Here is a 21911-nt window from a genome sequence, read left to right as displayed (position 1 = left end):
CACATGATTAAAATGCGTACATTTTTCTGAAACCGAGGGTACTGGGAATGACCCGAATAGTCTACTTGAGGGATTCAAATGTAAAAATAATGAAGACCATGCTGAATTAAGGTTTATCTAATATAATGTTATTTATAACTAATAACAAATATATTGAACAATTCCTGGGGTTGTGCGGTGTACGGGACACAGGAATTGTCTCTTTAAAAATAGAATGCTGTTTTTACAGCAGGTAAGGGCTGAGTCCCTGGGTCAGTAGAAGCTTCAGGGGAGATGCGTGGTCCCGGCCCATTCTCCTCCCCGCTGATCTAGTTGCCCCAGCCACTACCATAGATCCCTTTATAACCTCCAGAATTTCTATGCGATCTCCAGGCGATCTTACTTCTGACAGCATAAGAACAAGCCATACGGAATTAAAAAAAACAAAACAATAAAAACCCATCGAAAAACCCACCGAAAAAACAGTTTAAAGGCTCACCACTCTTCACAGGTCAGAATAGCACAAAAAGGGGGCCTTCACTGCAAACCCCTTGGGGTTCCTTTCTGGCTTAGCAGTTACTAAGCCAGAAATGCAATTGGCCACATTGCTTGCTTCAAGGAGGAGATAGACCACTATCTCCACAATTCCTACAGCGATGCAGTGAGGGAAGAATATTTGGGGCAATGCAGGGCCCTGACAGACCCAGGCAGTGGATTCGGGAGTGACTTATGTTCAAAAAAATAGGAGACGTCTGAATCGCTTCCCTTATGAGGCCACTTGACAATCAACCAATATCACACAAGAGAGTACATGATATCAGCAGTACAATGGCACCCTCTATAGTCATACAATATGTACAGTTTATAAATACACATACAACAGATGTACTGAATACTGGCTCAGCATTAAACAAAGGACAGTGTTTGAACATCTCTAGGTTGGAACTATTTTAATACACTGACAAGATATTCTCAATTCTACTATGAAATGTAGGCTGGCGGTCAGGATGGCTGGTATTTCTCCATCCGCTCTAGTAAGACCTCTGAGTAGCCGGGTGAGTAGTACCTGGAACCAAAGCAGAACATCTTCATGTAACACTCATTTTAATTATCTGGATGATGTAGAATGTTCTTGTCAGCTCGTTTCCAAAGATAAAACAGTTCACAAAACAATATTGTCAATCAATTAAACATTCTTTCACTTTCAGGCTCACGTCTTAGCGTTAATTGGGGTATTTCCATGTTTGTCATAAAATAATTGAACAATAATCACACACACACACACACACAATATCTACAGATCACAAAGAAATGAAACCTAATCTTGCATACATTTTAAGTGCAAGATTTATACTGTAATATAAAGGCACAAGTGGAAAATTTAGACCACATCTTCACTGATGACTATGTTCAGAAACATCCAAGCAATGTTTTCCTGATGAATCCTGTCCTAATCTGGAGTGTGTCTAACCGGACTATCTCTTCAGGGTAACAGTTGTTGATGGAGGTGATGTACTCCTGCAGTTCAGAGCCAGCTTCAGCCTGGATCTCCTGCACCTTTTTCAGCCCACCACTGGTCACAAAGAGGCGTCGTGCCTTACTATCATGGGGCAAAACCTATAGGAAGAAAGTCATGACCTCATAACCTTGTGGTTCAACAAAGAACCTTGGTAAACTAGATTGTATAAAGTAGTGCATGCCGTCAAAAGTGACGCGGTTTAATTAAATGTAAGGACAACTTCGCAATAAGTACCAAATATGAAAATCTGGGCATATTGGAACTCAGGAGGATCAGTTAGGCTCCCGGTTTCTGCTGTCAATGATTCAGTCGTGTTTATGCGGACTGTAAATCCTATCTCGTTGGCACCTTTTCATAAACATGCTGAGAAAGTAGCACTTTTGTCTCTTCATCTTGAGCAAGAATTTTGAAGCCTGCTTGATCTGCCAACCATGCTTGCCACCACGTCCTGCAGAACCAACCATGTTTAATGTAGCGGACAGTGTCTCAGAATACTGGACTTCGTACCGGTATCAAGGATTAACGCATCTCACATTTGCAAGGATGAGAAATCTGAATCACTGAGCAGCAGGATCTATATCCTTGTGGTCCCACAAACTGGCCTTCTCGGCCAACAAACAAAAAGACATGTATAAAGACAATTAACAGATAGATGTGAAACCACTCAGCTGATACCTCAACTCTATGAAAACTATACTCCTCTTCTCCGTCTCATGCTGATGAACATTCAAATACCCCATTAAAGACACCACGTTAGACACTGAGGCTGAAGACTTCCTGACACTCCCAGGCCTTTCAATTGTCTCCCACCAAAGTAGCACAAAGGTGTGAATTTTCTCGGAATTCCATGCCATAAACTGATAACACACCCAAAGGTCCTCTCTGGAATCATTGACCGATTAAATTCATAACTCAGGTTGGTACTGTTTTTGTATAAAAACAATCTGTAACCAACTATGCTTCAGCTCCAAGTGTTTCCATTCAAGTGGATTGAAGTCCTGTCCTTCTACACCAAGTAATGGCAGAGATATAGTATCTATGCCAGGACCTCAAGGGATTTCTGGGCCACATGTCATGGCAAAGCAGGATCACACTGGAGACTGCAGATGCTGGAGAGTGAATGGGAAGATGTGGGTCCAGTTTAGTCGCAACAATTCTTTCTCCTCTCGGAGTTATGCTGGTATCGTTCTGTGGAAAAGCACCAAGATAACACATCTTGGGACTACCGACACAAATGACAGTTTTCCTGGTTCCCATGAAACACAGCATCAATTGAATCATTCGATGCAGATCCTGTATGGACCAACCGACACACCAATGGAGTCCAGATTCCAGTACAGTGCGCATCGTGTCCTAAGTCAATTGTCCCCCAGAGCAACAGCCTGCACATCTATTATTGGATGATGTCACAAAGCACCCCTCTACACCACCCCCGGGTACCTTCATTTGACTGGTGCACAGAGCTGAGCAGAGTTATGCTTGTTGTTTATTAATTTGACATGTGTCGTATGTCCAAATTTCACCAAATTCGACACTGCACGTCCTTGGGTCCCCAGTGATCCAGTCACCATGTGTGAAGTAGATTGGATGAGAGGTTGTTGAGATTATCAAATGACAAAGATTCCTTCCTTAATAGTTGCATTTGATTAGCATAGATATCACTATAAGACTGTTACAATGTAGGGCCAATAATAATAATAGAGGGGTGAATTCACAAAGAATGGATTGAGGTCGCTGATAGCATCATGAATTGTAAATAATTTGTGGTAGCTATCTGCACCATCTTAGAGTCTGATGCAATGATCCATATGGAATAGTAAATAATCTGTGTGTCAACGGGGAGAGGGGCTCTCCATTAGAGAATCATTACTCATTTACACCACTGCTCTACATTAGTCTGTTTTACAGTCTTAAATCAATATGAAAGTAAAAATTGTAAGACAGTAGTTATTTTGATTTAAGTGTTGATGTCAAATCACCAGGTGTCATGACATTTCACTGCACATGTATGACCGTATGTATATGTGACAAATAATCACTTGAACTTGAAGGAAATCCATGGAGGGGCTGCATCGGTGCTGTGCCAAATCCTGATGGGGGGTATTGGAAAACAATGAAAATTGTCCGGTGCCCCGGGTATCTAACCGCGCAGGCTCCTCGGAGCTGTCCCTGGTCCAATGAGGTTTCAACTGTGGTTCAATGGCAATGTTGACCACTTTATCGAAGTATGGAACTATTTTTGTTGATATTTGTAACGCCTTACTTGTAAAATAATTCCAAGTGTCAATAAGTTGCTTTTGGAATGCATTTTAAAAACCACCACAGACTGCCCAGTTTCAAGGCATCGCTACCTTTGGATGCTGTGACAATAATAATTATAATAATGTGAAAATATTGGGCGTGGCACCACTTATAAATGCATTGCACAAGCTCTTTGAATGTTATGATTGTGCAGCGCTGCCTTTTTAAAATGTATTTTGTGGTCTGCGCAGCTACCACCAGGTCTCTACAGATGATAATTAGTTCACGCTAACTGCATGTGGCTATTAGCGCTGGTGTTTGTGAATTCGATGTGTTTTGCAACGAGGCATTTGGATAGAAAGGGGCCAATTTTGCCCCCAATTTATGAATAATACAGAATTTAAATACGAGCAAATAGCTCCGACACAGTGCTATTTGCGGGGCAATCCTTTTGTGAATTCTCACGAAAGTCTGCCTTCAATTTTGTCATTATTGTGCAGGTAATGACCACCAGAGACGCTAAAAATCACATTTCATTTTCTGTGCAGTTGATTAAAAGTTAATTAAAATGTGAGGTACCTTGCTAAACTGGCACACCACATGCTTGAGGATGTTGCTGGGAGCTTGGTAGAGGAGCGGCTCCAGGGCCAGAAGGTGGGTGCACTTCTGCAGGACACTTTTCAAGGCCCTCTTACACTGAAAGAACAGGGACATGGGGGGGAAGGGGGTTCATCAGTGGGAAGTGGTGGAACAGGTACATAGGGTACAGAGTATACACCTCTCTTTCTCTGACAGTATACTCACTATTGCCCCCCTTTCCATTACTCAATTAGGTTGAAGCTTGTTTCTACTCACCTTGACCTGCAGGTCCTCTGAACTGTTGGAATCCAGGTAGAGTTCCAGCAGCCTGGGCAGTAGGTCAGCCATGCCCACAGCTCGGGCATGCTCTGGGGTGTGGCGCCCTATCTGTCCGATTGCCCAAGCTGTTGCCGCCTTGATGTGATCCTCAGGCTCCTCAGACAGGCACAGGGCCAGCTGGGACACCCCCTGGAGGGTGCGAGTACACACAGCATGATGGCTTTAGTATAATGTGCTGTAAATGACAAGCTAGGCCTGGATGAGGGTCCTGCCCCGAGAAGACATTTTGATTTAGGCTGGTCTTTATTGAAAGAGTTAATGTCACGTTGTCTGGTGGTAGGACAACTAGGGAGGAGGTATGTGGTGTGGGCATGGTGTGGTGAGCAGCCACACCTGACCTGGATCTAGATGATTGGAATCAGGGTGGCTGCATACCTGTTGCTCGTTGGTTGGTCTAACGAGCAACAGGTTAAAGCCCCCATTCCCGCACACACTCAGGATAGGAGCCTGTGTCATGACATAATCAATCTGCTCCAGGGATAATTCCAGCTAGTCCACTCGCTACAATAAACTGGTGTTTACAACCCCCTGTCATCTGTGTCTCTGTGCCGGAGGGCCCTGAAAATGCCACTTGGATGGCGTGTGGTGGCGAAACTGCCACAACGGAATAAACACAAACATACCTTGGTTACAATAACTGCCATGGCCAGGTTCTCAGCTTGAGCTGCCACATATCCCAGCATCATGATCCCTGGCAAGCGGACATTTCCCCTGCAGTCACCTAGGTAGTCCACCACTGCCGCCAATCCACCGGAGTTTACAATCAGTTGGGCCAGCTAGTCAAACACACAGCAGTACAATGGGTAGTAGGGAACAGGGAGCGCTTCACATAAGCTGCTTCTGAATCAATTTCCATGCATCTGGCAGCAGATACCTCGGGCGAGTGTTTGACAACCTCTCGCATCAGGGTGGTGACGTTCTTCTTGACAAACTCGTCGGGGTCCCTGATGCAGGCCAGGGCGACGGGGAAGATGTCCGCCTCCACCACCATCTCCGCCAGGCTGACGGAGTGCTTGCTGATCTGGCAGAGGGCAGATAGCACCTGCCTCTGGGTTTGGAGTGTACCAAGAAAAATGTTTGGGTTATTATGTAGGGATCCAGCTCAAACTTGTTTCTAGTTATTGGCGCTTAGTAGATAGTTATTTCTATCACTATTAAAATTACTGCATTTATGATTTAGATATGAGAAATATCATTTAGTTTACCCACCTTTTAGGGGTGGATAAACCTACATCTAAACCTAGACTGGCTGAAAGAAAATAGACTGGACTATTTTAGGACTTCTTCATCCGCACATTCCTGTTTAGGTTTGAGAGGGGAAGGAGTGAATCTCGATGAAGAAGTGAACCTCGATATTTAATGAATATATTTGAGCAAGTATTAGGTTTTTCAAAGATTAAGAAGGACTGAAATTAAAATGTCAAACTTGTATAAAAATATTGCCAATTCAGGTCTTACCTTGAGCTTAGCATCGGGGTTCAGAATCATCTGGGCCAGGTGAGCGATGGCGCCAGCATCCACCACAGTATGTGCCAGCTCCGGGGTGTGCTTGGAGATGTCGCTCAGTGTGGAGGCTGCAATGCGCTTGACGGCGACCTCGGGTTCCTGGAGGCAGAGGACCAGCAGGGGAACTGCTCCAGCATCCACCACCGCCTGGGACAACTCTACAGAGATTTATAAAAACAGCAAAAACTTCACCAATGCAGCATTGGGGGTGCATGTGGTCATTAGGATTAGATTTGATTTATTAATGCATGGAGGGAAATTCAGGCATTACAGTAGCAAAAAAACAGAAAGAGTAACAAATTAAAATGAGAAAGAAATGACATGTACACTTACTATCTCACCCTAACACTATCTAACTAACTAACCTTATCAACACTAAGTTAAGATGTAGTAGCGCTGTGCTGGCAGCACTAGTGTCAGTAAGTCTACAGCAAGTACAAACCACAGTATTGCGGCAGTTACCATAATGGAAAAAGTAGCGTACAGTAATTGTAGTTAATGTGCGACATTTCTATGGAAACAGATGGGCGGACAGATAAGGAGCGAGAGAGACAGAGAGAGAGAGGGGGAGATGCAAACCCTGAACGTCTTTCATCCTTACGTGCATTGTGTCGTGCGATGTAGCCCAAAGCAAAGGTTGCTGCCTCCTTCACGCCGGGGTCCAGCTCCTCCAGGGAGAGGACCAGGGCATCCACACCCCCACAGGCCACCACTGCCTGAGCCAGGCCGGGGGAATGCTTGGCCACCGCTCGCAGCACAAATGCTGCTGCCTTCTTATAAAACCTCTGCAGTCACATGGACACAAACACAGACAGCAATATGTCAGTTCTGGTGAAGGCGGCTGGAGGGAGCTGAGCAAATATCAGGGGGGTTTTGGTGAAATTGTATCCTTAAGATTCCAGTAAAGATGACTGTTGGGAGCTTAAGGGTTGGAACTAAACTGAAAAAAACCTGACTCTGTTGTCTTATTTTAGCCTCCAGGTACTTAACCTTCTCTCAAGTGCACCTCAGGAACTCTGACACCACTGAGTGCAGTGGTAGGGACATGAGGGATGGAGTGCTTAGTTTCTGAAGTAGCCCAAAACACACCCAGTCATTCAGGAGCTGGACCCCCACGGACCCTGGTCTGACTCACCACCCTGCTCTCCACATATGACACAAGTCACTAAACTGCAGCCGGCACAAACCGTTCACTAAAATCTGACTTTAGTAACTGAACTACCAAACCCACATTCTGGGCCTCCATGGAGAACAGCAGCTGAGGAAGGAGTCCCCCCTTCACCACGGCCTCCGCCAGCTCATCACTATGGTCTGCCAGGCGGCCCAACGCAAGCGCTGCATTCTGCTGGATGGTAGGAACCACATCCAGCAGCAGGGGGCGCAGCAAGGACATCACACCTGGGAAGAGGGTGGAGAGGAGATTGGAGGATCAAATGCTGTTTTTACACAAGTCCCGATCAACAAGGTCTAAATAACCCTAACCTCTGCAATATCTGTCTGACTACCTACTAATATCTATCTAACCCCAATGCGTAACAGACATTTTGACCAGGAAGGGACCTAAGCCCATAAATCACATTGTATGGGTTCTAGTGATATTCAGACCTTAATCGAGAAGAACAGTAAATTACCAGACTAAAAACAAAAAACAAAATGTAAAAAACACCTTGTGCAAATACAAAAATATGAATGTACTGTGTCTGAAAGGGAGGAATTGGTACACACTTACACGCTGTTGAGTTAATAAATACCATAGTATATATACTGTATATAGCCAGTTCAGGTCTATATATATACAGTATATTCTAAGTCTATTGGTTGGGTCATAATATTTTACATTATTTGCTATCCAAATGGTCCTTTTCCTTAATATGTTTCATGGATGTGTATGCTTTTATATGCATTACCCTACACCTCCATGCTGTGATTCAGTTACAATAAGATAAGTGAACAATACAGAATATAGAGACCTATAAAATCCAATGAGTGCTTTTTTATTCTCATAAACTTTGATCCAACAAGGCTTACATGAGGTTTCCAACAGAATTAGTCATCTAAAATCACGCCCAAAAGATTATTTTCAAATGTAACATGAAATACAAATATATTTTGTGATTTCCAAACAGCCCAATTTTGTTTTTATTCAAATTTAGAGATGACTACTTTCATGCCTTCTGGCTCTGCCCACCTGTCCTAGCATTCTGGACCAACATCACCAAGAAGCTATCAACCCTTCTGGGTCGCAGCATTTCAGTCTCCCCTTCTGTATGTCTTCTCAGTGACCTCTCCTTAGTGGACCCACCACTGAAACACCACCAACCCACTTTGATCGCCTTAACAATGGCCAAGAAAACAATATTACTCAATTGGAAAAAGAGAGAATCTCACCACATCCCAATGGTTGCAGTTATTAATAGATTACATCTCAATGGAAAAACTATTGGCAACATCCCTAAACAATGTTGATTAATTTAATGAAATATGGGCTACTTTTATCACTGACATAACTCCTCATTTATTACTTGAGTCTTCCTAACTCAGTGCAATGTCGTGCTTTGGGGAATGTGTGGGTCCTACTGGTCTGCCGGGGCTCCGCGGTTGGGTGGATGCCTGGGCGGCTCTGGGGACATCCGTGGTGCATGGGCCTGTGTTCTTAGGGGATCCCCACAGGGGAGTTGGGTAGTCTGGGTGGTGGCGCCCGCTCCATTACCTGAGTAAAGCTGGCCTGTCTCCGGGGGGGGTGTGCTCCCGCGGAGTACCTGCAGCTGGCGTGCGTGTGTTGGTTCTGGGCGTGGTTGTGTGGGTCACTGGTTCAGGTCTCGGGCCCCGTGGTAGGTGGGTCAGCGCGCCGCTGGGGTCGCCCGCCCCATGAGTGGGATGGCTGGGCTTGTGTGTCCTTCGGGGTCCCGTGGGGGGTGGCCCGTCGTGCCGGGGCTGGTTAGGCATTCCGTCTGGTCCTGTCAACCTGAGTCCTGAACCTGGCTGGCTGTGCTAGGCACGGGGCTCACCATGTGGCTTGCTTCGTGGAACGTGGTCTCCTGTCATCATACCAGGCTGCCGGGGTACCTGCCGTCTGACGCTCTCGGTGCGCGAGGTGCTCGTAACTGGGGGGTCGGGCTGTGGGTGGGGGTGCCGTCTGCCGCCCTCTGTTCTATAGTCCACATGCTCGGCGGCTGGGGTCTGACCAGGGGCCTGATGGGGGCGCGGAGTTGCCTGACATGGCAGAGGTGCATGGCAGAGGTGCATGGCAGAGGCGCATGGCGGACGCTCTGCGCCCTTGGCTGATCGCTGTAGGTTGGCTACCACCAGGTACGGGAGGTGTTGGCCTTTTGCTTCTGCAGCGTAGCTTCTCTGCGGCGGGCGCACCGGGTGGCGGAGGGCCTGTACACCTGGCGGCATCGCTGGGGGGGATGTAACATCGAAGTGCCCTGCGCTGGGCACACGCTGCTACGTGTATGGCCACTTGGCACTCATGCTGGCCGGGGCATCTGGTCGGCTGCGTGGGGCGGGCCTCCCCCTTGTGCAGGGCATGGGTGGGCAGGGGGTGCTGCTGACTCGCCCGTGGGGTGGGTGGGTCAGACAGGGTGTCGGTCTGTTGCCGTGGGCTAGCAATCCGTGCCTTGTGCCCATGTCCGGGTTCTGTGTCGGCGGCTGCGTCTTGTGCCTGCACCCAGGGGTTGGTTGTATGTGTGCGCCCCTGGTGTGCGGGGTCTCCTCGTGCTCCCTGGGACTGGGGTTGCTCCACGGCCCTCTGGCTTCTCTGGGGGCCCCGGGGGCTTCTGTGGCCGCAGGGCAGGGTACCTGGGGCTTTCCTGCAACCATAGGGTGTCCATGGGGCTGTGGAGATCGGGGGGGGCTTCGGGGGCCCCTTCCGCTGCTTGGAGGCGCCATGACATATTACCGACCTTCTACACCAGTACCAATGGGGATAAGTCATGTACACTCACCGGTGGACATCTTACACACACACACACACACACATACACACACACACACGCACACACACACGCACACACACACGCAAACACACACACACACACACACACACTACCACACCTGCTTTAATTGTGCCCCAGCACCCTCCTGGTTGCATTCCTCTCCTTTCCTCCCTCATTTACTGCCATAATAATGACAGGAAGAGGCCACGTGACCAGTTGTAGTTCCAGTTTTCCTGGACCTAATTCATTGTTTTTTAATACACAATGTCATTCAATGTTCATGTTTTTGTGTAAATGTTGTTTTTTTTATGTTATATCCACACAAAGGTTGGTGCATATTCAATTTTGTACAAATTGGGTTAGTGTTAGGGTTAGGGTTAGGGCTAACCCTAACCCTTTCTAAATAGCTTCTTAACCAATTTAACACAACCCTTCTAAAACCGAACCTTTACATTGTCCTGAGTAATACATTGTGATCGATAGTGTCAAATTTATCAACACTCCAACTGTGTACTTATTTCTGTCAATACTATAAGGTATTTCTTCTATCAACTCCATTTGTACCAGCACTGTTGATCTGTTTGTCCTGAATCCATAGAGCGACTATAGATTCAGGACAAACAGATCTGCCAACAATTTGTGTGTATTGATAAAGTTATGTAATCTTACACCTTGGTGAACTGACAAAGTATATTGTAATTGTTAACCAGTTAGGAATGACAACTTGCAAATACTGTACAGGCAAATGGCTTTACAATAAAATCAAGACCATAATTGTCAGGTAAATTGCATTGCACTCAGTGGATGCTTTATTCTTGAAGGACCATTGAGTTTCTTTTCACAGTGCTCTCTCCCGTGCCTCCTTCTACATTTTCAAAAATCTGTCCTACGTACTCTCTATTATTTATGCTCTTATTTATGCTCTTATTGTCAACAAAGTACAGAGGCCAATTTGAGTTTCTTCAGACATTTCTCAGGATTGTGTCAAGCACCTTCTATATTCCATATGATGATGTTTTTGTGGTCCTCCAGTGTATTGTCATATTCGTTCTTACATTTCCTCAAGATAGTGAATTTGTTTTTATATCTTTTATATTTCTTGGCAGCAATCTAGCCACTGGGGGTTCACAAGCCAGTGTATCATCAGTGCTGGTCCCAAGCCCAGATGAATAGAGAGGGTTGCATCAGAAAGGGCATCGGCCATAAAAACCATGCCAAATCAAACATGTGGACAACAAATCTTATTTCTATGCCGGATTGGTGGAGGCCCGGGTTAACAACAACCGCCACTGGTGCCGTCAGCTAACAGGGTGCCAGTTGAAATTGTACTACCGTCGGCTGAGGAAGAAGAAGAGGGGGAAGGCATGTCTGGAGTCAGAGGAAGAAGGGTAGGAGAGTGGAGTTGAGAGTAGGAACTTTGAACGTTGGCACTATGAAGGGTAAAGAGAGAGAGCTGGCTGGCATGATGGAGAGAAGGAAGGTAGATGGTCTGGTCTCTTGTATACATAGTACTATACAAGAGACCAGGTGGAAGGGGATTAAGGCCAGGAGTAGCGGAGCCGGGTACAAACTGTTCTACCATGCAATGTCAATAGTGTTTTGGAGGTGATGAGCGTGTCGGACAGAGTGATGAGCATGAAGCTGGAAATTGATGGGGTGATAATGAATGTGGTCAGTGCATATGCTCCCAAAGTTGGGTGTGAGATAGAAAAGAAAGAATAATTTTTTAGGAGTTGGATGTAGTGGTGGAGAGCATCCCCAACAGAGAGAGAGTGGTTGTTGGAGCAGATCTCAATGGGCATGTTGGCAAAGGGATCAGAAACATAGGTGACGAGAAGGTGATGGGTAGGTATGGTGTCAAGGAGAGGAATGTGGAAGGACAGATGGTGGTGGATTTCACCAAAAGGATGGAATTGGCTGTTGTGAATAGGTATTTCAAGAAGAGGGAGGAACACGGTAACATTCAAGAGTGGACTACATCTTACGCAGGAGGTGCAATCTGAAAGCCTGCAAAGTGGTGGTAGGGGAATGTGTTGCTAGGCCGCATCGGATGGTGGTCTTTAAGATTACTCTGGAGGCCAAGAAGAGGAAGAGAGTGAAAGAGGAGCCAAAGATAAAATGGTGGAAGTTGAAAAAGGAGGAGTGCTGCATGAGATTTCTGGAAGAGGTAAGGCAGGCAATAGGTGGGAATGAACCGTTACCAGATGACTTGGATGAAGTTGGCGAAGAAGAAATGGGAAAGTCAGAGAGATGAAGAAAGTAGACAGGAGCACAAGCTGATGCGGCGCAATGCGAAAAGAGAAGTGACAAAGGCAAAGGAAAAGGCATACGATGAGTTGTATGAGAAGTTGGACAGTAAGAAAGGAGAAAAGGACTTTTTCCAATTGGCAAGACAAAGGCACCAAGCTGGGAAGGATGTACAGCAGGTTAGGGTGATGACGAATAATGATGAGAATGTGCTGACTAGTGAGGAGAGTGCATTGAGAAGGTGGAAGGAGTACTTTGAGGAGTTGATGAATGAAGAAAATGAGAGATAGAAGAGTGGATGATGTGGGGATAGTGGATCAAGAAGTGCAGCAAATTAGCCAGGAAAGAGTACTACAGATGCAATGTTTGCTTTAAGAATGCTGATGGAAAAGTACAGAGAAGGCCAGAGGGGGTTTCACTGCGTCTCTGTGGATTTAGAGAAAGCGTATGATAGGGTGCCGAGTGAGAAAGTGTGGTATTGCATGAGGAAGTCGGGGGTGGCAGAGAAGTACGTAAGAGCGGTACAGGATATGTGAGGGTAACATTGTGATCTGTAGTGAGAGTAGGGAGCAGGTTGAGGCGAGGCTGGAGAAGTGGAGGCATGCATTAGAGAGAAGAGGAATGAAAGTCAGCAGGAGTAAGACAGAATACATGTGCCTGAATGGGAGGGAAGGCAGCGAAAAGCTGAGAATGCAAGGGGTGGAGGTGGAGAAGGCAGATGAGTTCAAGTACATTGGGTCAACCATCCAAAGCAGCGAGAAGAGAGTACAGGCAGGGTGGAGTGGGTGGAGAAGAGTGACAGTAAGGTTCCAGCAAACGTGAAGGGGAAGGTGTACAGGACGGTAGTGAGAGCAGCTATGTTGTACGGTTTAGAGGAGGTGGCACTGACAAAAAGGCAGGTAGATGAAGTGGAGGTGGCAGAGTTGAGGATGTTGAGGTTTTCATTGGGAGTGACAAGGATGGACAGGATTAAGAATGAGGACATTAGAGGGACAGCTCAGGTTGGACAGTTTGGTGGAAAAGTGAGAGAGGCCAGATTGAGATGGTTTGGACACGTGTGTAGGAGATGAGTTACATTGGGAGAAGGATGCTGAGGATGGAGCTGCCAGGCAAGAAGAAAAGAGGAAGGCCAATGAAGACGTTTATGGATGTGGTGAGGGAGGACATGCAGGCAGTTGGTGTAAAGGAGGAAGATGCGCAGAACAGAAGTTATTAGAGGCAGATGATCCACTGTGGCGACACCGAACGGGAGCGGCTGAAGAAAGATCTTCAGCCGAAGAAAGAAATTTCTTTACAGCATCTACAGTTCTAATCTTTTAATCCTCTATGTAAAGTCCATTTTGCTTGCCACTGTACTTATTCAACAGTTTGTATCATACAGTACTTTAATTGTACTTAAAAATGTGTTATGTGCTTTGTCAATATCTTACTTAATTATGTCTTCCCAGTCTTGTGTTAGCAAGTCTCTTCTAATTGCATTAACGGTTTCTTCTGTTTGAACACAAATATATTCAGACATGACTTCCTTGAACCTCTTATAAGGGTTTGGTTAGCCCTAACCATAACACTAACCCTTAGTCATATACTACAAAAACAGGGAACTGATCGCTGATGTCATTATGTGTGTGACAGTGAGTTGTTACTCTACTTGGTCTTATAATAATTGGATAAAAAGTACAAATAGAGGAAATAACCCTAACCCAACTTGATAGGAATAGAAATATCTCAGAGAACACCTGGGAGAAGAGGAACTCCTGATTGGGATTATCAATCAATATCTGGTTCACAATTTTAACTAAAAACAGACTGAATCGACCTAGTAAACTATGATGTTGGATTGCATAAGATTCAGAATTGATTCCATTGATTCCGTATCAAGTAATGCTTGATACATATAATATGGAGAAATTGACTTTTGCTTTAAGACTAGAACAGATACATTTTACGGATGGATAGGATGGATTGAATAGAATTTGGAAAAACTGGATTGATTTATCACCAAATAGATCAGACTTTGCATGATAGAGATGATATTTAAAAGTGTAAATTAAGATTCCCAGTTCAATATTTACTACAGAATTTATGCCTAAACGGATATAATTTTCAGGTTATCAAGTTCCACCCGCCAAACACCATTTCGGCCTTTTTGAGACCCTAACCCTAACCCTCCGACAGAGACAAAGGAAGAGATGTTGCAAACATACTAGTTTATTTTTGTAGACAGATGGGAGCCAGGATGGGAGTGTAGACAGATGGGACAAGCCGGGAGCAGATGAATACTAGTTATGACAGAGGCTCCTCCCCTGTGTGTGTGGGGGGGGGGTGCAGGTTTTACCTGTTTGTTGATTTTGCTCTGACAAGCAATAGGCATACAGCGACCCCTGATCCTGGGCCCAATTGCCTAGACCCAGGACAGGTGTGGCTGCTCAAACCACACTATCCCCACACAAGAGGTCAAATGTGGATATTGATATATAACTGTAAAATGGGGAATTCAGAATGTTTTTTTGTTTTAGTTTTTTGTTTATTTTTGGATTTTTTTATTTTAATAAAAGACTTAGAATGGCTAGATATATGTATATATACATAGTTATGTATGGGGAGAAGTATGGATAGGTAAAGATGTGTAGAAAGCATATGTTGTATATATAATTGTATATGTATATATACACAAGTATTTATATATTAAGATTGGTCATTATTATTTTTATTTATAAAAAAGGTTCCACCACTATAAGTATTGCTGGAAATGTACATCGATCAGCCACAACATTAAAAGCACCACTGATAACCAACAATTCCGTTTTCACATTCATTCTGTTTGACCCAGGTTTTTTAAACCTGGGTCAATTACGCGTAAAATAGGCGATTGATGCCTTTCCATTTGCCAGTAGCAATGCGGTTGAATAAAACATTTTTCCTGGCGCAGCATGGATTCGTTACGAAGATGCCGGAAAAGGGGCATGTCATGGTGTTGGGAATAAAACAGTAGAGACAGCAACTTAAACAATGATATAAAACTGTAAAACTAGTATTTTTAAAAAGTATTTTGAGCCATTCAAAAGAATCAGATCGTTCATGAATGACCCAGTAGAAGCACCATGGATCCATGGATCATGGATTGGGGTGGTGCTGGAGTGGCTTGGAGCCCAGCATTGTGTGGGGGTTCCCAACTGTGGTCCCCATGGTGTGATGCCCACACTCACAATATTTCATGGTCCCCCATGTGGGAAAAAAATAAAGAAAAAATCTATTACTTCTGATTTTGATTTTGGATTCTAAATGGGATATGAAATGATGGAATGAGACATGGATATTCCTGTCTATTAATGTGCCAACATCCGGAACCTCAACATGCATTGCATCGCACAGGTAATGGGTCGATCCAGGTGACCTATTTTCCTCAGATCTGATCGGAGGTGGAGCCGATAAAAACCTACTGCCGGGTCATTTTTTCCTTTCCCACTGATGAAATGCTGATGGTAGTGGGTGTTACCATTTTTTGGTGTAGTTGGAAAGGGGTATAAGGCATGGACTCCACAAGACCTATGAAGGTGTCCTGTGGCATCTGGCACCAAGACGTTAGCAGCAAATCCTTTAAGTCCTGGAAGTTGGAGATGGGGCCCCCTTGGATCGGGCTTGTTGTTCTAGCACATCCAACAGATGCTCCATGGGATCGGACCCTAACCCCGGCCATCTGCACGATGTAGAAGAAAATTTCATTGTCCTTTCTTGGAGCACTTTTGGTAGGTACAAACCACTGCGTAGCGGGAACACCCACACGACCTGGCAATTTGGAGATGCTCTGACCCAGTCGTCTAGCATCACAATGTTGTCCTTGTCAAAGTGGCTCAGATCCGTTCGTTTTTAATGTTGTGGCTAGTCGGTGTATGTTTATATGCACCATATGTGTATATACACACACAATAAATACATATATACATACATATATATATACATATACACACATTTATATATATATATATATATATATATATATATATATATATATATATATATATATATATATATAAGGTTTCAATAAAAAATAATTTAGAAAAATAAATAGATAAGATAAACCTTTATTAGTCCCACATCGGGGAAAAGGGCAGGAGAGATGTCTAAAGGGAACCAACCTGAACCTTGCTTGTTTTAACAAATCAATGTCAAAGTGATCTTATTCAATTCCTCAAGTCTTATCTTATCCTCCTTTGTTCTGCCTAAGACACTAATACTGTGTTTTATACAAACAGCCATGGCCAGAGTGGGACTCATTTTCAGCCCGGGAGTTTCATGTTGCCCACCAGCCCACTTCCGGTGAGGAATTACAATATTTCATCGTTCAGCAGCAGAACCACGCCATTCCCCGCTTGGGACAGTTACATCAGTGCCTCCCTTGCTATGCTGTCCTCCATCACCTCTTTCTATATTATTTATTGAGCCATAGCATGCATCACTGGTATTTGTCCATTTCTGTTTTCTCCTTAATTACCATCACTCTCACTTTATCTGGCAACCTGTTCACCTTTATGAACACCTTGCTGTTGGTTTTCCACGTCGATTGAATCTTATTCAGCTTTCTGATAATCCGTCAACGTTGTTCTTTGTCTGGTGCCGGTTAGGGTTAGGGTTAGGGGTAGGGGTTAGGGGTTAGGGGTTAGGGTTAGGGTTAGGGCCAGGTTCCCCATAGACATCTCTCCTGCCCTTTTTGTTTTCTGTTAACAAAGAAAATTCAAATTGCAGGTTTCTGGCCGTGATGCTTTCGTGGTGTGACACACCTCCATGTCCTGACTATCCATAGTTACTCACACTGGTGAAGAATAAGACCACCTGCTGCTCCAAAATCCAATGGGTGGACTTCCGTCTGAGGAGGGTTCACTGCCGTCACTTGCTCCTACAGTGGCCCTGACAGGGCTTAAAACAGCTGACAATCCGTTCCTTGTTCCTGGAATTTTGTTACTGATCGGCCACTCTGGTCTCCAACAGACAACCCTCCTCTACTTCTCGTTGGTTGGTTTCTTCTCAGATCAGCGCCATCATCCACATCTGCTGTGTGTCAAAATAGTTTCGATTTCTTCGGACAGTTAAGATCTCCTGATGTCCTTCACCTACTTACGCAACTTTTCTTTGGTTCTTTGTGATGGTTTAATGCAATTTGTTGTCATAAAGGATTCTCCTGCGAGTCGAAAGAAAACAGTACCGCAGCAAACAAACCCAGAGGAAGACCGCCTGCTTCTTACCTGCATTCTGGAGGGTCTCTATGTTTTGAGGTTTGCTTGCCAGCTCAGCCATGGTCTGCACAAACTGCATCCTGGACTTCTGATACTGCTCGAACACTGCACAAGGTTCACATCAAACTCTTAGGGTGCTTTCACACCTTCCCTGTTTGGTGCATTCAAATAGAACCATGGTGTGTTTACTCCGTTAGTCTGGTTCGTTTGGACAAGTGAGAAAAAACGCATTCAAAGTCTGGTGCTTATCAAATAATTAAACCATGGTTCTCCTGAAAATTCGGGACTCGGTCCGGTTCCAAGTGAACGACAATCTGGTTAGTTGCATGAGACCTTAATATAGAAAGAAAACCAAAATACAATGCATTGTGGGTTGAAAACGGGTCAACATCAGTTTAGCAAGTAGCAACTTGCTCTTGAATCGGACCAAATCTAGCAAACTATAGGACCAAACTGTAGGTGTGGAAGCGCCCTTATTTCCACTCTGACACAGAGGCTCATGTGGAGAAATGTGAACAAAGCATCAGCTTACCTTGTAAAACCTGCCTCTGACTCATGAGTGCAGATTACTACTAAAACAGGAATATTGTTTCAAAAAAATAAATACAGCGATGGCTTATTTTACATCTTTGCGTCGTCGGTCAGCATGTGACAGCTGCTAGCGGGCATTAAAACCCAACCCACATATCTCTCACCCTTTATAGAGAGAGTTGTGATGTCACAAACACATGACATGATGATGCTCCGAGGGGTGGGGCAGTATAGGGAAACCCCCGTATATGTTTACACGTGTTTACATGATGACTGGGTTTGTGACAGACAGATAGATGCTGACGTATGCAATGTCAGCAATCAGTTCTCAAAAAAAAAATTGTGTCTGAAGGTCTTCAGTGTGCAAAGAAAGACGGAAGCCATTCAGCCATTGTGGCACAGGAATGAGGTGAACTTCAACAGTTATGGACACGCATGTGTTTGGGATTTCAAGATGAAATATTGTATAGAGTGTGTGATCAATCCTGCCGTGACGTTTCCTAAATATGCACCCTGCAAATGCTTGTATTGTTAGAATTTCAGCAGTGCATTCAGAAAAGTAGATAGGTTATATCTGTTAATGTTTTGACACGGAAATCACGAGTGGAAACAGCTAAAGCCACGCTTCAATCCAAATTGGTACCAGCAGGGGGCACTGTACCTCAATTCCAAGTGATATATAATTTAGATCAAGTGATAATAATAATGTGATGATTGAACATTTTGTAATCATGATATTGTAGTATCTAAAATAATCTGATAAGCGGAAATGCAACCCAGGGTTCCGGCTGGACAGGAATTTAGAGAAATATTTTTATTTCTTTTTTTATTGTATTGATCTTCTTTCTTTCTTGTATGAAAGAAGAAAAACGTTAACATAACTGATATCGTGTTCACACCAAAATGATCAGGTTGACCCTAAAAATAGGCCATTGACACCCAGGAGAAATGCTGTTTTTTTGTGGTGAGTCATGTTTGATGTCATGGACAGGTGGGGAACGGAGCGTGTCACGGTTCCACTCTGATTGGGAACAAAACAGTAGAGGAGACAGCAAATTAAACAAACAACCACCTAAAACTGGTTTGGGGTTAGTATCTGTCTAATCAGACAGTGCTAGGCCGTATGTAACCTGAAGGTTGCCGGTTCCATTCCTAGCTCCTCCTGCTAGTGTGCTGTTGTGTCCTTAAGCAATAAACTTAACCCTTAATTGCTCCTGATGGCTGCAACCATCTGTGTACGAATAAAGGTTGCACAATTTCACAACTGAGTTGATTTGTGGAACTCTATGTTTGAAGAGGGATGACTTGGGGACCAAGAGGGATTCATCCCTCTTGGTACTTGCTGATAGAGTTGAGGACTCAGTAGTGTGGCTGATGGGGGCTGGCTTTGTGTCCTTGGTTTCACACAATTTGGTTGTGTTAAGGTCAAATTTAATGTGGTCCTACATGATTTATCCACACTCCACCTCTCACCAAGCTCCTAGAGTGTCCCTGTCCAAAGACCAGTCCTGGGGAACTTGGATGATTCCAATTTGGGTTCTCAAGGTTCTTCAGTTTTTCATTTTTCAGCTACATGGAAAGGCATTGGGAATGTTAACTCTGCTGAGCTGCTTCTCTCTAGGTTCTGTTACAGAAATTAAAGGGTCGCTTTAACCTGCAGTTTTTCAGTCGATGGTTTTAAATAAAGAGGCAGACAGACGCTGATTTTTACTTGTACAAGGGTCGGGTCAGAGATGTGCTCTCAAGCAGCTCTCTGAGACGAACAGTTTATTTTTGAGGAGTCAGAGAATATATGGTCAGTTTGGCATCACAGATTCATACGTATTCAAGATAAGTTAAACTCTGTGACACACAAAGGATAATGAGGTTTTGTTCCTGCTCTTGCAGCTGCATCACGGGGAGGCCAAAAACAATGATAGCAGCAGCTAGACTCCCAAGGTTAGAATGTCTGGGAACTAACACTGCTGGAATAAAAATATGTGACTCAGGATATATGAGGTTGTGTTCTTCATTATGTGTGCGCACATATGTGGGGATGGTAGCTCAAGAGGTAGAGTTGGTCGTCTAGTAATCTAAAGGTTCGATCCCAGGCTCCTCCTGCTAGCATGCTGTAGTGTCCTTGAGCAAGACACTTAACCCCTAATTGCTCCTGATGGCTGCGTCTGTCGGTGTTTGAATAATTGTAAGTCGCTTTGGATAAAAGCGTCTGCTAAATGCAATGTAATGTAATATATATGTTTATGTGATTACATCGATTTAGATATATTGTTACAGTTCCTTATCGAGCAGGGTTAGCCCTAACCCCGAAAAATGACAACCTTTAAATTGTGAATCCTTTATTTGTCTTTAGGGAAAAATGTATGGGAATGTACATCACATAATAATGTCTTACAGTCGCAAAGTACTGAGCACTACAGGAAGTGACATCATATCCATTGATCTACTAGACAGTTGGAGAACTGAAACTGTATTCAGTCATTTGCATATCCGTCTCGTTACTCCAACGCCTTCCGTCATTACAGAATTAAAAATATAATGGTTATTCTAATTTATCGGAGCGTAGAAGTGCATTTACAAATAAATATCTTCTGCTGGTTGATTGATTATAATATTTTTGGGACAGAGGTTAAAAACATATCATGATTTATTTAAGGAAGATAGATCTTTCCATTTCCTTTTCAGACAGCTTCATAAAGGACTGTTTTGCTTTCAGTTTCATGCTAAAACAAAAAGCTCTAGATGTTCATTCCACTGCTCATTTGATTTGGATTAAATCGCAGCAAAACTTTATGAAGAATGCTGTCACCACATATGCCAAAAATAATGAGCACTACAGCCACACCATTCAGCCATGACGCTACGAGATTACACGGTTAATGGTGCAGAAGAACCGACAATGTAACACCCACAACAGCTCAATAAGTCACAGCAATAAAGAGAAACAGAGCTAATACCATAGACAGAGAGAGGGAGTAACATGTTGCTTCAATAAAGAACACAACTTTATTTTCGTTGTTTGTTACAGGTTCATTTCTCAGGAGGGTTTACTGCACTACAGCGTCATGCTTAGGATCAAAAACTATTATGTGTCATCATTTGGGGAAAACTTTTTCCTTTACCCTTAGAGAGTGCAGTGACAGTTCCAACCACAGCCATGTTTGGAGGGAGAGCCTGGAGCAAGTCCTGGAGCAGGTCCTGGAGCAGGTCCTAAAGCAGTTCCTGGAGCATGGAGCAGGACCCGGTGAAGGTTCTGGGGCATGGAGCTGGTCCAGGAGCATAGGGCAGGTCCTGAAGCATGAGACAGGTCCTGGAGCACGGAGCAGGTCCTGGCGCATGGAGCAGGACCTGGAGCAGGTCCTGGAACATGGGCAGGTCCTGGAGCATTGAGCAGGTCCTGCTCATGTCCTCCAGCTCTTCACTCTGTTCGTTGAGTGAAGTTTTCTGGGAAAAGTCCTTTTTGGGCTGAAGCGCCGAGAGCGAACCAGTCGCTCTGTTTGATCCCAGTGAGCCAGCCAGCATCCTGTGGAGACAGGAGACCCCAAACATGTTAACACAACACACTAACACAACATGTTAACACAACATGTTAACACACCATGTGAACACACCATGTGAACACACCATGTGAACACAACATGTTAACACAACACACTAACACAACATGTTAACACATCATGTTAACACAACATGTTAACACATGTTAACACAACACACAAACAACAAGTTAACAGGGGCTAACCATAACAGGGGCGGGGCTTGTTTCTAAAACGATTAACGTTTTTCCCTGCAATCTTCCCAAAC

At 44.3% G+C, this 21911-nt stretch overlaps 2 protein-coding genes across 2 annotated transcripts in view; both read right to left on the bottom strand.

The window, feature by feature from the left end:
• Window positions 1-981: 981 nt before the first annotated feature.
• On the bottom strand, window positions 982-18136 carry LOC307238615 (sperm-associated antigen 6-like; the record flags this gene model as incomplete). Its single annotated transcript, XM_080011676.1, has 11 exons — window positions 982-1045; window positions 1451-1596; window positions 4319-4435; window positions 4595-4786; window positions 5281-5433; window positions 5532-5705; window positions 6116-6321; window positions 6765-6948; window positions 7395-7561; window positions 17589-17684; window positions 18112-18136. The coding sequence occupies 11 exons, from the start codon at window positions 18134-18136 to the stop codon at window positions 982-984; spliced, it is 1524 nt and encodes a 507-aa protein (XP_079867802.1).
• Window positions 18137-21416: 3280 nt separating this feature from the next.
• The window catches only part of amph (amphiphysin), a gene marked incomplete at its 5' end in the record, with an annotated part of 62058 nt that continues 61563 nt past the window's right edge, over window positions 21417-21911 (bottom strand). Inside the window, one exon of the mRNA XM_080010551.1 lies at window positions 21417-21630. Coding sequence (XP_079866677.1) covers window positions 21526-21630 — 105 coding nt within the window. The 3' untranslated portion in view covers window positions 21417-21525. The remainder of the gene's footprint in view (window positions 21631-21911) is intronic.

The sequence above is a fragment of the Zeus faber genome (genome assembly GCF_960531495.2).
Source record: "Zeus faber genome assembly, chromosome: 12".
Lineage (NCBI taxonomy): Eukaryota > Metazoa > Chordata > Actinopteri > Zeiformes > Zeidae > Zeus > Zeus faber.
This window is presented reverse-complemented; position numbering and strand designations above follow the sequence as displayed.